We start from the raw sequence: 17,825 nt of genomic DNA, 5'->3' as shown, positions 1-17,825 counted from the left end.
TGGGTTCTTTCAAATGCATAATGTCTTGTATTTACCATTAGTGTCATACAGAATGGTTGCACTGCCCTAAAAAGCCTTTGCACTCTACCTATTCCTGCCTCCCTACTTCCCCCAACCCCTGGCAACCACTTATCTTTTTACTCTCTAGTTTTACCTTTTCTAGAATGCCATATAGTTGGAATCATACAGTATACAGCCTTTCAGTCTGGCTTCTTTTACTTAGCAATATGCATTTGAAGGACAACGTGGCTGCTTCAATTTTCTGACAATTATGAATAAAGCTGCTACAAACATTCATGTGCAGGTTTTTGCGTGGACATGTTTTCAATTCATTTGGGTAAATACCAAGGCGCACAAATGCTGGATCATATTTTAAGACAATGTTTAGCTTTGTGAGAAACTACCAGACTCTCTTCCAAAGTGTTTGTACCATTTTGCATTCCCACCATCAATGAATCAGAGTCCCTACTGCTCAACATCCTTGCCAGTGTTTCATGTTATCAGTGTTTTAGATATTTTCTATTCTAATATGTGTTTAATGGTATCTTGTTGTTTAAATTTGCAATTCCCTGACAACATATGATGAACAACTTTTCATGTGTTTTTTGCTATCTGTATATTTGTATTGTGAAGTGTCTGTTCAGATCTTTTGCCCTCTTTTAATTGGGTTGTGTATTTACCATTTAGTTTTAAGAGTTCTTTACATATTTTGGATATGAGTCTTTTATTGGATATGTGCTTTGAAAATATTTTCTCCTATTCTATGGCTTGTCTTTTTATTCCCTCAACTGTGTCTTTCACAGAGCAGAAGTTTTTAATTTTAATGAAACCCAACTTAATTTTTTCTTTCATGGATCATGCTTTAGGTGTTAAACCTAAAAGTCATCACAAAACCCAAGGTCACCTAGATTTTCTCCTATGTTGCCTTCTAGAAGTGTTGTAACCTTTACCTTTACATATAGGTCTATGATGCACTTTGAGTTTATATTTGTGAAAGGTATTTGGTGTGTGTCTAAATTCAGTTTTTTGCATGTGGATGTTATTTCAGCATAGTTTGTTGAAAAGACTATCCTTTTTCCAATGAATTGCCTTTGCTTCTATGTCAAAGACTAGTGAACTACATTTGCATAGGTGTATCTCTGGGCTCCTTATGCCGCTTCACTGATCTATTTGTCTGTTCTTTTGCCAATATCACATTGGATTACTGTAGTTTTATAGTAAGTCTTTAAGTAAAACACTGTCAGATCTCTGACTTTTTTCAATATTGTGTTGGCTATTCTGTGCCTTTTGTTTTTCAATATAAACTATAGAATTGGTTCGTCCATATTCACAAAATAATGTGCTGGGATTTTAATGGAGATTTCATTTAATCTATAGTTCATATTAGGAAGAACTGACATCTTAATAATATTGAGTCTTTCTATCCATGGACATGAAATCTCTCTCAATTTATTTAGATCTTCTTTGATTTCTTTCATCAGAATTTTGTACATTTCCTCATAGACATCTTAAACATATCTGTTGGTTTTAGAACTATTTCTTTTTTTGGTGATAATATAAATGGTGATGTATAACTGCAAATTCCAATTATTCACTCATAGTATATAGGAGAACAACTGACTTTTTGCATATTAACATAATCTTGCAACCTTGCTATAACTGCTTATTAGTTCCAGAAATTTCTTTTGGATTTTCTACATAAACAGTCACATCATCTATGAATGATGACAGGTTTATTTCTTCTTTTCCAATTGTATACCTTTTATTTCCTTTTCCTTCTTACTGCATGTACTGGTTTAGATGTATTATATCCTCCAAAATGGCATGTTCTTTGATGCAATCTTGTGCGGGCAAATGTATTAGTGTTGATTGGGTTGGAATCCTTTGATTGAGTGTTTCCACTCAGTCAACTACATTGATTGACTCAATCAACTACGGGTGAAACACTTGATTATTTCCATGGAGATATGGACCTCACCCATTCAGGGTGAGTCTTGATTTAATCACTGGGGTCCTATAAAAGAGCACAGACAGAAAAGAGCTTCGTGCTGCAGCTAAGAGAGACATTTTGGAGTTGGCCACTGAAAGCAGACCTTTGCTGACACTTTGGAAATGCTAGCCCAAAGTTTGCTCCAGAGAAGCTAAGAGAGGACAAAACACCCCCAGGGCAACAATTTGAAGAATGCACAGGAGCTGAAAGGGGAGCTGGAACACAACCTGGGATCAGCAGAGGCCAGCCATGTGCCTTCCCAGCTAACAGAGGTTTTCCAGATGTCATTGGCCTTCCTTCAAATGAAGGTATACTCATGTTGAAGTCTTAATTTGGACATTTTCATGACCTTCAGACTGTAAATTTGTAACAAAATAAACCCGCTTTCTGGTATTCTGCATAATGGCAGCATTAGCAAACTGGAACACTGCATAAGCTAAGATTTCCAGAATGATGCTGAATATGAGTGGTAGGAGGAGACATCCTTGCCTTGTTCCTGATCTTAGGGGAAAAGCTTATAGTTTCTCTCCATTATGTATAATGTCGGCTGTAGGTTTTTTATACATGTTCTTTATTAAGTTGAAGAAGTTCCCCTCTATTCCTAGTTTGCTGACAGATTTAATCATGAATCGGTATTGGATTTTGCAAATTCTTTTTTCTGCATCTATTGATATGATCTCATGATTTTACTTCTTTAGCCTGTTGATGTGATAGATTATACTAACTGATTTTTAAATATTGAACCAGCCTTGCATACCTTGGAAAAATCCCACTTGGTTGGGGTATAAATTCTTTTTATACAGTGTTCAATTTGATTTGCTGATATTTTGTTGAGGATTTTTATATCTATATTCATGAGATACAGATCTATAGCTTTTCTTTGTCTGGTTTTGGTATTAGGGTCATGCTGGTCTCATAAAATGAGTTAGGAAATATTCCCTCTGCTTCTATTTTCCAGAAGGGATTGTAAAGAATTCGTAAAATTCCTTAAATATTAGGGTAGAATTCACAAGTGAAACCATCTGGGCCTGGAGTTTTCTGTTTTAGAAGGTCATTCATTATTGATTCAATTTCTTTAACAGATATAGACCTATTCAGGCTATCTATTTCTCCTACTGTAAGTTTTGGTATACCCTGTCTGTTCAGGTTTGCTAATACTGCCATTATGTAAAATACCAGAAATGGATTGTCCTTCATAAGGGGGATTTATTAAGTTACAAATTTTCAGTTCTGAAGCCATAAAAGTGTCCAAACTAAGGCATCAACAAGATGATAACCTTCAATGAAGAATGGCCGATGGCATCCAGAACACCTCTGACAACCGGGAAGGCATGTGGCTGGCATCTGCTGTTTCTTTGCTCCCAGGTTGCATTTCAAAATGGCTTTCTCCCAAATGTCTCTGAGACTCTCTTAGCTTCTTCAGGAACTATGCATCTAAATATCAGGGTCCTCTCTTAGCTTCTCCAGAGCAAACTCTGGACTAGCCTCTCCAAATGTCTCCAAGCATCTCCAAGTGTGTCAGTGTCAGCTCTTAGCTTCTCTCCAAAATGTCCCTATCAGCTGCTCTGAGCTCCTTCTGCTTTTCTGAGCTCTATTTTATAGGACTCCAGTGATTAAATCAAGACCCACTCTGAATGGGCAGGGTCCATATCTCCGTGGAAATAATTTAATCAAATGTTTCACCCAGTTGATTGAGTCACATCTCCATGGATAAACTAAATCAAAAGATTCCAGCCTCATCAACACTAATACATCTGCCTTCACAAGATTGCATTAAAGAATATGGATTTTGGGAGGACATAATATATCTAAACTTGCACAGTGTCTTTCAAGGACTTGGTCCATTTCATCCAAGTTATTAAATTTGTGAGCATGGAGATGTTCAAAATACTATTTTATTATCCTTCTAATGTCTAGTAGTGATGACCCCTCTTTCATTTCCAATAGTAATTTGTGTCTTCTCGTTTTTCTTGGTTACTCTTGCTAGAAGTTTATCAATGTTAATGATCTTTTAAAAGACCCCATTTTTTGTTTTGTTTTCTCTATTGATTTTCTATTAATTTCAATGATTCTGCTCTAATTTTTATTATTTCTTTCCTACACTTTACTTTTGATTTACTTTCCTCTTCTTTTTTAGCTTCCTATGGTGGAAGCTTAGATTATTGATTTTAGATCTTTCTTCTTTTTTAATATATGTATTCAATGGTATAAATTTTTCTTGAAGCAAAACATAAAAATAAAAAAAAAAAAAACATAGCTCTAGTCCAGTCTGATCTTTTAAATTCAAACCAGTAAATATATACTCAAGTAAAAGTTTACAAACACACATCTTATATACTTCTGTGCTACTTTCAATTAGTTGCAGGCAACGTTCCAGTGCATCTGTTTGGTCCTTCCTCTCATCAAAACAAATTAATTAGATTAAGGGCTTACTATGACTTTATGCACTTCTCTAATTATGTTTGTAATACAGCTATTCTAAATTTGGGGTAGAGATACATGTTTCTGGTATAGGTAATGAAATAATTACCTACATAATTAGAAATGGATCCCTAGTTAAAAACAGGAAATGATACAAAAAATTAACAATGTATATTCTGAGATTGATTAGGCCCAATAAGTTTCTAAGCCTTACTATGTTATTACCAGTTGATCTTTCAGCTAGTATTGATCTTTCTAGCAACTATGTTTATAAGGAAATAAATATCCTTAGTCACTCAAAGCTAAAATAAAATGATAGTCATGTGTCATTAAGATTTACTTTGTAGTGATAAAAACTGAAAAGCTCTCATTTGGTTTTATATAAGGTTTTGCAGTGCAGCAATACAGTCTCTGACAAGTTACATAATTTTGAAACAAACATAGTGCACTTGAAGATACTATAAATCTGAGAATTTAAATGGACTCAAAACAAATTATTATCACCTATGAGGAAAAGCTACACATTTTGAGGGGGATGGGGGTGGAAAAGCTTATAAATCTTCCATTTCTGTTACTGTAACAAATACATTAAACGAGTAAGGTATTGCTAAAAAATGAAATAAAATATGGGATCCATGTCTGAAAATTCAAAGAACACAAAAATTATTTATCACATATCTTGATTAATTCAATTGCTGATATTATATAAAATCCTTCCAGTTTAACTAGATGAGAATATGAATGTGGCATATCTCTCCATGTTTTTGCAGAATTTTTTTCTGATAGATAAATTCAAGGATGGTATACTACTCTATAAAACAACACACAATAAGAAGAAAATTTTAATATCTAAATTAGTTCTTAACACACCATCCACTAAAATTGTCAAAAATGTTGAGACACTCTATTAGAAGTTAATAAAATAAAATAACTATCAGGAGCAGCAGCTCTTGTAAAAGCTATTGCCAATTTTCATCAAGTGGTAACTGTATATTATAACAATTAGATTTTAAGATATTTCCAACAGTTTTGAATAATCAAAATATTGTTTGGATTGAAGCCTTTGTTTCTGAGCAACCTGAAATGTTACCAACAGAAAATTTCAGAATTCATTTTTCATAGCATACTTAATTGGGTGTCCTAAATCAAGTTGCAAATATTTCAAAAGAAACAATGGATATTTTTTATCCATAAAAACAAACTTTTGATAAATATTTTCCAAATACAGGTAACTTGGGCAAACCAATTTGATTATCTAGCTCTTTAATAAGCAGAAGGAACCCAATTTTACAATATAGGTCACAATGTTACCAAGCTTATAAATACAGATGAATGACAATGATCCTTGAAGTTAGGATTCATCATGCAAGTAAAATAAATTCAACTGTTCTGAAACTTTAACAGAGATCACCACTAAGATATGTAAGTATTTTTTAAATGTTATCAATGACTATGTCGGAATATTACAAAATACACTATTTTCTCATGGAACAATGAAGAAATATATTGACTGAGGAATCAATCTTATCACTTCCCTCCAAAGGAACAATTATTAATTAACATGTCAGTATCTTTCAAGATTCAACTTTGGAAAAAATTCTACTATTTATTTTTAAGTCCTCAATCAATTTGTAGAGTATCCTGAGAAGGGAGTACGAGTTATAAACCATTACAATTTGCTACTAGTTATTTGTATGAAACAACTTTAATATACACAATGCAATTAAAATAAAGACAGAAATAAAGTGCATGCTGAAGCTGACCTACAATAGCAATTTTCAAACAAAGCTGCTAACTTTAATTTCTCATATAACCACTGATTGACTATTTGATAAATGTTATAAAACTGAAATGAGATAAAATGTATACTAATAAAATGCTATACTTATTTGTTAAAGTTTGCAAAATGTTTTTTTAATTTAAATAAAGATTCTTTACTAATTAAAACTAAAGCATTTTAAATCTACTAAGAAGATAAAGTCCAAATCTCTAATCCTGGAATGATCTAGCTAGCCTTAAGCAGCTCTCAGCTTATTTTCCCACCAGGTACATTTCCTTCCTCCAGCAGTATCAAATGGCACGTATTCCCAGAATGTAAGTGACTTCATGCCCCTATAAGCTTTTCTGTCCACCAGAAATGCTCTTCTACTTCTTTCCCTGGCAAATTTGTCTTTTATTTTTAACACCCAGAAAAATGTCACTTTTTCTATGACACCATATGAAAGACAAGACAGAATTAACCACTTTCTCTTCTATACTCTGTTGCAGTATTTAACACATCTATCTATTAAGTATATTGTCTCCCTAATTGGACTGTAAATCCTTTGAATGCAGGAACCAAGTTGCATGTATTCTTGTATTCTTATTTTTCCCCTTGTTAGCACAGACCCTAGGGTTGGAATGCATGTATAACAAAATAGTTAAAACATCAGGCAAGTAAAAACACAAAAAGAAACAAAATGAAAATCTTAACTGATTAAGGCTACTACCTATAAATTAATTATTGTACAAGAATAGAATAGCACTATCCTCCTACCAGTGCTATTCAAAGTGAGGTCAACCCAAAGTGATGGTATGAAAACTATCTTTTACCAGTCTGTGATGAGATAAAGATAAAAATTTGGTTTAAGCATTTAGAACCTTTTATAGGAATTTGAAAGAATGATTTTTTGTCTGTTGAATATGATTTAAAAATTATCTTGTATTTTGTATTCTTAAATTTCATTTCTATACAGTTCATTATTATATATTTATAAAGTATCAAGTCAGTGACAGATTGGAAATAAAAACAAAACAAAACAAAACTGGTCTTTTACCACAGATAGCTTGAGAATCATTACACTGGACTACAGAAAATAAAGATAAGACCTTGACTTTTTCAAGGAGGGTATGGTTTAGAAGAAAAGCTATAATGCATACATAAGTTTTTGTAATATGTGTCAATATAACCATACATATTTCTCAAAGCTCCCATCATTATCTTTGAAACTTGTTTTATATGGCTATTGTAGAATTTTGAGTGTACCTTGAAATACTAGTATGTAACTAGCATTTCTTTCTGAATTTATTTATATTAAGGCTAGATTTCAATCTAAAACTAGGATCTGTTTCTCTCACTGCGTATCATACCCAATGGCATAGAGGGCCACCCATCTTTGACCTCACATAGAACTGGCTTAATGCCTGGTAAGGTTTTCCAGCTTTCCATAGCTCTAAGTGACTCGCATAATCTCAAAATCCTGATCGTATATAAGAACAAAATGAGATTACAATTTTTTCTAGAAGCTCTTCTTTCAATATTCTTATTCCTATGAAAAGATAAACTTATTTTTTCAATCTTCTACATCAGGGGTCAGCAAACTTTTTCTGTAAAGGGCCAGATAAGAAGTATTTAGGATTTGTGGGCTATGTTATTTGTCACTACTACTTAACTCTGCCTTTGTATCAAGAAAACAGCCATCGACAATATATATAAGCAAATGGGCATGGATGCATTCAAACAAAACTTTACTTACACAAGAGGCAGCATGCTTGTGGGTTTGACCCAAGGAGCATAACTTGCTGACTCAAGTTCTACATCATAGTGTCTCAAAAATGCAGCTACTAAAAGCCTATCACATAGTAGATGCTCAAAATTATGTGATTCTTATTTTCATTCGTCAGCTTTTCAAATTTTAAAGCTGAGAGATTACCAACATGTAGGCTTAAGGAAGATGAGACATTACTTTTCAAGAAAAACAAAGTAAATATATTGAAAAATCTTTTGTGTCTTCTCTTTAATGGCTTATTTTTAGGGAAGCTATAAGCCTTTGATCATATTAATAGATAGCAACACTCCCACAGGGTATAGAAAACAAAAAGACAGATTTATTTACACTAATTGCCAGAAACACTACAATAAATAGATATCTAAAAACCCCGACATAGCAGTCCCTTTAAAATAAACCACCAATTTGGCCCAAATAATCATAATATCACAAACAAAACTAACTATAATTCAGCATACTATACTCTTCATTCAATTCACATCTATTAAACATCTTCAAAATGCAGAGCTCCTGACTGCATTTTTAACAAACCTGTATTGTAGATTTACTTCATCTTTGGGGTTCAAAAGTGGCCCTTCCCAGGAGTTGGCCTTTCCTTTCCTTCGCAGGTTGAAACACAAACCTCATTAGAAGTCACTCTAAAACTGAAGTCAGTTCCTCATCTATCCTTTTTCACCTAAATTCTAGTCTCCCTAGTGGATTATATGTTTCTAGGAATGATTCTCCTCCCCATTCTAGAACTCTTCTCAGAACACAAGAAGAATTGCTGAATGTTTAATATAAGTTCCTAGGGGGTCTCTAAATGTTAGATTCCAAATGTCTTAACATAATTCACATGTACTTTTCACTTTATACTCAGTCCTTCTAAAACTGTCTCCTAAGATTCCAATACTATTTTTCTGCAGATGACTCAAATAATCTCTACAAAATTTTCAATAAAGCGTCAAATGGTTAGTTTTCTTTTATATAGTAATGACTTTCAATGTATTATTGCTAGAGTATAGGTAGCCTTTGAAGAGTGGAAATCAAGAAAAAGGAGTCTAAAAAGAATGTGAGTTGTCTTTTGGGGATCCATGTTGAAATGCTAATAAAAAGGCAGAATATATTATGGTTCTGGGTGCATTATATCCATGAGAGACAGAAGTGTCCCTGGAGAAAAGGTTTAGGACATACTTAGATGTCCACTGACACCTTAAGTTTGATATGCAAAAATTTAATATCATCCTATTGCATAACAATATTTTTCCTTTCTCCTTCCTCTTAATGATTCTTTTTACTTCCCAGACTTAAAATCCTAAAGTTACTCTTGATAACTTTGTTTTCCTAAAAATGCAATCAATTATGAATTCTTAGTAATTATTGGATTTTTTTCATACCACTGCCACCTCCTATCCTTACCTATAGAGAATATATTGATGCTTATTACCTATTTTTCCTTCCTAGCCTTTCCAACTCGTCTATATGTATCTGCTAGAATTCTTCCTCCAAAACTGATTTTACCTCTGAAATGTGTATACATAAACATATAGCTTACTCAGTAAGTCACTGTTTAGCTACTGACTAGTAATAATAACATATTTTAAGCAATCAAAGGATGAGGCAAATGTTTTATATTAGTAAAAATTTGAATATTCAAAAAATTGAATTTGAATATTCAATAAAGGGCAAAAAAGATTCTTATAGAGAAATTTAACAGAAAATGAAAACAAAACTAAGAAAGAAACAAATTCTAAAAGGCAAAATTGAAAATATGTACCTACTAAGGACAGAGAAGGAAAACCAAAAACTAGGAGGATTACGCTTGCTGCATAAGTAATAATGGATGTGCAGCTGCTGCTAATACTGGAGCCCAGGAAAAAAATATAAACGTGATCAGGAACCAAACTCACATAAGTTAGAGAAAAAAGCAAAATTGGGCCTAAATGAGGGGAAAATATTAGCAGAGATAAAACCAAGTACTTGGAAGTTGCCTAGATAGTGAGTGATTCATGGGGAGTGAATTTCTTACCTGACTACCTAGGCAACAAAGCAAGTTGCTAGTGTTACTACATAGGAAACATCAGTCATTCTACCACTGGAGGGAGTCTGGACACATATCCTTTGATGTGGCTTTTACTCTCATAACTTCCTGATCTTCTCTGGGAATGAATTAGAACCCCTACCAAGAATATGAATTGGTTTAACATGATCTGATGGTTCTGAAGCTTTCATTTGTTTTGTTTTTTAATTTACTTTTCTTATGTTTAATACCCACTAATGAAAATTTACATCACCTGTATAGTCATATCTGGGTCAAAATGAAACCACAGGTCACATGTGCTAGTACAGATCTATCCTTAGAAAAAAAAAACACAAAGAAAAAATTGTAAAGCAATACAGAGGAAGTTCTGATGAAAATACCTATCCAAAGCAGGTGTCAAGGTCACAAGGCATATGAAAAGCAGCCAACAGTAGGTATGAACTGAAGCTGAAAACAGATGTTAGGATTAAGCCTGGCAAGGATATTACTGATGGTATAGCGAAACAGAAGTAAGGGATGAGACACTCACTGTGATTTTAAAATGTACTATTCTTTTATAGATCAGAATTTACTGTTTCAATTAAGTTCTTATGAAGCTGAAGTGATATAAGAAGAATACCCTAGCTAATCAACACACTGGAAGAAATTATGAAAAACAACAAAGATATAAACATTGGCAAAAAAAAATACAGAAAGCAGTTCAACTCAGAAATTATATGGAGAATAATATTCCATTCACAATAGTTATTCTTCTATATTTTGTGCCAATAATTATGATAAATTCTATATAGTATTATTTCATTTAATTATTTCAGTAATCCTACAAGATTATATCCATTTTGTATGAGAAATCTTGAAATCTTGAAGCTAAAACAGGTTAGGTAATTTGCTTAAGGTTACACATCTGACAAGAGTTACTATTCTAACAAAGGTCTGCCATTCTAAAACGGTACTGCCACTATGCTATACTGTATGCCTGTGAGAATGAGTGATGACTACTATATATTCTTTTAATAAAGACTATTAAAGGTAACAATTCTGGGTACTCTTGCTAAATGTTTGCTTCAGAAAATGTCATTGAGGATTATCTAACACAGTACTGTGCTACTAGGCATTTGTGCTTCTTTATGTTTCCAAAGTTAAAATTTGTTTAATTGACATGTCAATAAACATAAACAAGGAAGTCCCAACTGACGTATAACTCAAATAGGTATGATAAAGTTCAAATTCAAAGGAATCTATCTTTCTAAATATGTAAAAGAGAGAAGATGTTTTTGTTTGTTTTTCATTTACCCCAAAGAACTATGGCTAAAGACAAAGACAGGGAACTCTATCAGCTTCGGTCTTTGTAATTCCTTTAAAACCTATTCCCTTGCTGACTAGCATCATAAACTCCATAAAGTGTATCCAAGGCAGTCATAAAAGGCCCTAACCATAGAAGTAATTCTTGCTAAAGCTAGGAGGCCTTGGGGGGTATATTTAAGTGCTTTACCACAAATTAATTTTGCCTTTTCTTTCTATTATAACAAGGGTGCAGGGAGTGTGGGTGCACATAAGGCAATATATAGATAAATCTTAACTTTTGAAATAAGGAAAGGAAAGTGGAAATATGTATATGCATGATAGAAAGGTAAAGAGTAGCAAAATACAGAATTCTGTTGGGATAAGGCTGTTTTGTATTGTCACAGGTCAGTGAGGGTATGAAGTAGCTACACGAAGGAACAGGAAATGGGTGCCCATATCATTAATGCTTCCAAACAAGAAATTGTGTTTTTTTTTCCTTTCATTACAAAAAAAAAAACACCAAACAAAAAAAACTACAGTTAAAGTATATCATATATTTAAGTTGAAGTATATCATATATTTAAGTTAAGTATATTTCAGCACAGTAAATATGGAGGGACAGAAACATTTTCTTACTTAAAATAGGGATTCCAGAAACCACTAATCAATAGCACATTTTCAGAAGGTTTTCTAATACTCTATCCAGAATCTTCAGTTTGAACTATAAGTAATACCTAGGCAGTGACCCTGTACAAGTAACCAAAGTGCACATACCCAGTACCACTTGGACTCTATCTCATATTCTTCAGAGATTATTTATACTTTGAGAAATATTATGAGTTGTCACTAATAATGTCAACACATTAATTCATAGTAAAATAAGCAAATAATAGACAAGAAATAAGAGAGGAGATCCAAGAAAACATACAATACACAAGACACAGTTATGTTCATCAGCAGCTACAGCTCCTAGTTAATGCAATGTGTATTACATTATAAATAAAATAGAAATCTATGATTGGAAAGGGTAAAAGGAAATGTATATTTAACAATCAATTACATCATATTTTTCCCTATTCTACTTCCTTATTCCACTTCCAAATAATTAATATTGCTCTCATTCTTTTTACCAAAACAAAATTAACAGCTGAGTTTTAAAAAGTGAGGAAAGTAATGAACAAACGAGACAAATTTATTTCTATGATCATTAAATTATGAAAATATAGCTCCTATTAAGCATGTAAAGAGATCTACCACACATTCTGCCACATTCTTATCTTTCTCTGTTTTATATTTACAGAAGTAAAATAATGGACATAGAAGGAGGAAGGGAAATGAATGGAAGGAAGTGAAGCGTACAAAGAACATCTAGCTGAAATTTCACAATTTCCCAATATAAAATTAGGCTAAATAAGGTTTGGTTGACAAATTTAATATACTTTATACACTGTTTTGCAAAAACAATTACATTATCCCCCCTAAATTATTACTATAAAGCCGAGTTAACATTTTTGGAATTGAAATGTGAAGGAGGATTACAAGAAAAAAAAGTTAACATTTAACAACCTCTCTACACCAAGTTGTTTCCAAAATTGTACACATATTCTAAGAGAAGAGTTAGCACTTTGTATTTGTTGGTTTAACTTTTTTATAAAATGAAACCCATGTTAAGTAGTCTATGTTGATTCAGTTAGAAGTCTATAATAAGTAGCAATTTCATAGATACTGCTTAGTATTAGCATCCCCTCCACAATTAAGTTACATAATTTGCTCTTTTGCTGGATTCCTTAATGTGAATAGGAAAAACTAAAAAACGTTGCCAGAATAAAATAGCTGGTACTCTGGAAGAGACCATATTAAATATGGCATTTTTTTCTTGCATTCTACATTAATAACCCTGTAAACTTTATTTTTTAAAAACTTTATTTTCCCTAAAAGTCTTTGAAATATGTGGTAAATGCAAATTTAAGTATTGAGATTTATGAGAGGCAGTAATGAAATATCTATTTTTAATTACTACTGGAATGAGCTTTTGATAAATCACTGAGGTAAAAAAAATGAATTCCACCTTTATTAGACTCTTCTCAAACCATTTTAAGAAAATTAAAATCTGTTTACAACTTTAAATGGCAACATTCCAAAAATACATTTCATGAAAGTATAAACTAAAGCCCACGTGACTTTCATGAGGTATATTTAAAATAATCTTTATAGTCTAATAATGCAACATTATATAATGAAATACCAAAACAATGAAGTTTTTTTAGATGCCATAAATATGTGTACCTATCACTATGGGGACAAAAATAGTCTAAGAATAAAGAAAATATAAACAACCTATTGAGAATATTTATTTATTCACACCACACCTATTTCAGAAATTATTCAAAACAGCTTTGGTTTCAAAGAGTTTCCTAAATTTATTGGTAAAACAAGAATTTAGTGCTCAGTTGCCTAAATGAACCACAGAGCAACACCTAGCCAAATTAATACCATTTAAATGACTTTAGAAAAAAGACCTCTGCTCCCTATTTGGATTACATATTGATAAATTTTACGACCCTATTGTGAACATATTAACATCTCTACAGAATCTTGGTGAATAACTGTTTAAAATAATCCTGTGCAGTTAAAAATTAAATTCATTTATAGCTAACGTTCAGTTTCTTCCCGACAATATGTAAATTGTTCCTTATTTGCCAGATGTACAATTTTACAATTATTTGGCCAACCAATTACAATCAGATGATTTCCCTACAAATTAAATTCTATTCCACGTTTCTGAAACAGCGTTGACTCTCCAACTATTCCAACTAACCCAGAAGCACTTTACCTATATTGCACACAGAACTAGCTTAGCTCCTTAAAGCTCACACCTGTGTTCAATCAATTTCCTTCTTCAGGGGACAGCCAACTTTAACAATAGGATAAAAAGACTTCTCATTAACACACAATGGTGAGTACTCCCGCCTATTCTGAATCACAGCAAATATATTAGGGTAAGTATTCGTTTAGATTTCTGACAGCCTCTGAATCAACAGTCCAGAACCACAAAGCTTGTGTCTGTCCTTGGTGCTGAAACACTTTTTCCTTTCCCTTCCCGTCCTTTCCCTGAAAAACTGTCATAACAATCCCATTTTAAGGGGGATAAAGTCTTCCAAATTTGGGGAGTCTGACGATGGGAAGTTTAAAAAAAGAAACTGGTAAGTTTCTGGGCACAGGATGCTAACTAGTGTTTGCTGGGGGTGGGGTGAGGGAGAGTGCTAGGGGCATCCAGAGGGCATTTCCCTTTCCGTGCCAGGAGACTTAGGAAACCCAGACTGCGGCAAAGATTACAAACGCTTCATCCCCGGCAGGAGCCGCGGGTTCGAAGCGGCGTCCTCGCGGGGCAGCTCCTCCGCCGGGACCGCGCGGGCGAGAGGCGTCGCGGCCAAGGACCACGGCGACTTTGCGCGCCGAAGAGGGAGCCCCGGGGCCCTTTTGTTTCTGGGATCTGAGGGGAGGGTGGGTGGGCGGAAGGGCGCCAGCACCTGTATTTATTTGCACAGGGGGAACAACAAAAGACCCTGCCATCCCGGCGAGCAGCGTCGGCGGAGCCGGGGCGGCCGCGGCGCCTCGGCGCGGGCTCAGCCCCTGTCCTCACGGTCCTGGCCGCTCTTACCGTCCCGGTCGCATAGCTGAATGGCCTCCAGGCTGAGGTTTTTGATCACCTCTTCACAAGGGCTGGTGGGGCTGTTGAGGGCATGATCCAGGCGCGGCACCTCCATTTTTCTAACCCCCTCTCAAGCCCGCCTGCTTCGTTTCCAGTCTCTCTCGGCGGGCCGGATGGGAAAGAAGGAGGAGAAAGGGAAGGCGAGTGGCGGAGAGAGAGAAGGAGGCCCGGCACGCCGCGCTGAGAGGCCAAGGGTTAGCCGTCGGGCTGGAGAGCCGCGGCCGAGGCGACCGCCGTGGCAAGAGCTCGGGGGACTGTGCGACTCTGAGAGACCGAGCGAGACCCGGCGCGAAGGCGGGAGGCGCGCGTTCCCGGAGGGGAGGGGACGCGGAGCGCGGGGAACCTGAGGCAGGGGCAGAAACAGCGGCGCGCGCGCGCACGCGCGCAGGAGGACGCGCCCACCTACTGGTTCGCCGCGCTTGCCCCTTTCTCCCTCCCCGCCTCCGCACCCGCACCCGCACCCACACGCTCTTCCTCCACCACGCAGGCGCCCCCGGCTGCCCTCGCGCCGCGGCCCTCACACCACCACACGTGAGGCGTCGGACTGTGGAGCGCGCGGGACTTCCGCGCGCCGCGCGCTCCCCTGCCTTCTCTCCTGGCGATGGCGGTTTTTTCTCCTTCCTCACGCTGTTAGGCGGAGCCCAAGTTGGTAATGAGGTGATCGCACTGAAAAGATAGGCCGAACAATCTGGCCGTTTCTCAAGGACTGGAAAAATAAGGGCCCTGACCCTTTTTATTGAGGTATTGAAGCCAGTGGGCTTCCTGCGTCCCCTCAAGACCCGGGGCTACTTGCTGCTCCGCACTCAGCTTGCTCAGGCAGAAACATCTGCGTCTGGGTGAAAAATGAAGCGAATTATCTGGGGAGTTGTAGGGGTTTAGGAACGAAGAATTGGGGCACCCCAAAGGAGGGGCAAACATGGGAGTTCGGTACAGCCAGAAAGGTGAAGTAATGAGAGGATGCCAGCCAATATGCTGGGAGGGATGCAAACGTGCTTCGTAAGTGGACAGTCACTCTCATCAGATGGACTTCCCTATTTAGCTTCTTTCAACAAATATGTATTGAATACTTAACTGCCAGGCATTGTTCTGGGAGCTAATAAAGAGGGGTGGAATGGGGAGAGAACAGTCCCTGGACTTATGGATATGGAAGGACCTTTGTTGCCAGAACAGAAAATAAAGGCTGACCTGTGCATCCTCAAGTTACCCTGAACTTGTATGCCCATTGATTGCTTTTAATGGCAAAGATTCTGCAGTGCACTTAGTGGACTTGCAAATGTTTTTAAAACAAAATAGAAGTAGGTCACAGCCTATTGCTCCCGTTTACTTCACTGGAATAGCTTTTAGTTTTGCTGCCATCACATGATCAAAAATAGTGCCCCCACCCCTTCCTTAGTGTGTATGCTGTTGGGAATTCAAGTTCCTTTTTATTGATTTTCCAATTTCAAACATGAATGTTAACCAATAAAGTCACAATCTACGTAAGATGGCTGTCCTTTCCAGTCACATCCATTTAGCAACAACATGACTAAATCTAGTTAATCGACGGTTCATAAAATGTAAGGACTAGCTTAAGGTAAAATAAGCCTTTGAGAAGACTTGGCACAACTGTAAATTGATAAAAATCTGGGGAAGATAACTAGGTATCTTAAAGTGAAATGCCCTTATTATGAACTTAGGTATTAACAAAGATGGATATCCTACAGTTTAAAAGAATTCTTTTGTCAAGGCAAGGGTGTCCCCAAAGAGAGGGTAAATTATTACCTGTCAATAGATATGACAATGAAGCCCTTATTGGTCAATTTCCTGTGTCCTAAAGCCTGCCTCTGTAGGATTAGAAATCAGTACTATCAACCCAACTACAATGGGTTCATCTTTAAGGGTAGTCTCAAATTTACAAATCACAAAAGGAATTGTGTTAACCCAAATACAACTTATTGATTTATAAATGAGAAATATAACCCATGCATATAATCACAACTAAAACTCATAAAAATATTTATTAAGCAACTGCTATGTCCAGGACAATATGCTAGGTGTTGGAAATTTGGAGTTCAAATGTATCAGGAAAAACAGACAATTAAAAAGTAAAACCATGATGGGTGTTATGAAAGAGAAACTATGGGAGATGTGAAAGTGCACAAGGGTCCTAATGTAGACTAATTAGTCAAGGAAAGCCTCAAATAATTTTATCTTAAGGGAATGGAAAATTATTGGAAGGTTTTAAATGGGGAATTAGCATGATTAATTTGTAGGCCAGAATATTTATGTAATAGGAAAGGGAATAATGCTTTGAAAATTATTAATTTGGCTCCCTAGATATAAGACCTATTCAATCCAAGGCACCTTTCTCCTGAGGATTTGGATTGTTACATAAGGAATACAAAGAAAAAGAGTTAATATTTGACTTTTGACATTCAACATAGGATATTTTTAGCAAGTTGCTAGACTTCAAAAGGAGGCAGTGTCGAGAGATAAAATATAAATGTATTTATAATTTAACATATCAAGGTTAGGCCTGGTGGACCAAATGAATGTGTTTCTTTCTCCTTTTGTGAAGAAAAGATATCCTAGTCAACCTTAAGGATTAGGCTTGAGATTGATATCAGAAAGATGGTGGCTATGAGGTAGACGAAGAAAATTCCATTCTCTTTGACTCAGGGAAATGTTTAAAATGGATAGAAGAACTCCAGAGGGCAGCCAACAGCATTTTGCCTCACTCCTGCCTTCATGATTTGGAATGAGGGGTTGTGGCTTTAGAAACATCCAAATAATTATGGGAAAACTCAAGGGCAGAGGTATCATTGTTAAGCAGAGGGAGGGCAAGAGTTTACTTTCCAAATTGTTGAAAGT

At 35.7% G+C, this 17,825-nt stretch overlaps 1 protein-coding gene across 4 annotated transcripts in view; it reads right to left on the bottom strand.

Moving 5' to 3' along the window:
• PHYHIPL (phytanoyl-CoA 2-hydroxylase interacting protein like) overlaps window positions 1-17,825 on the bottom strand; it is a 449,794-nt gene that overhangs the window by 46,772 nt on the left and 385,197 nt on the right. The window contains exon 1 of one of the 4 annotated variants that reach the window (XM_037803806.1): window positions 14,925-15,647. The exons of the other annotated variants lie outside the window; for them this stretch is intronic. Within the exon in view, the coding sequence (XP_037659734.1) occupies window positions 14,925-15,030 (106 nt within the window). The 5' untranslated portion in view covers window positions 15,031-15,647. Of the gene's footprint in view, window positions 1-14,924; window positions 15,648-17,825 lie in introns of those variants that run through there. 4 annotated transcript variants of the gene reach the window in all.

This window comes from Choloepus didactylus, chromosome 15, assembly GCF_015220235.1.
Source record: "Choloepus didactylus isolate mChoDid1 chromosome 15, mChoDid1.pri, whole genome shotgun sequence".
Taxonomy (NCBI): Eukaryota; Metazoa; Chordata; class Mammalia; order Pilosa; family Megalonychidae; genus Choloepus; species Choloepus didactylus.
This window is presented reverse-complemented; position numbering and strand designations above follow the sequence as displayed.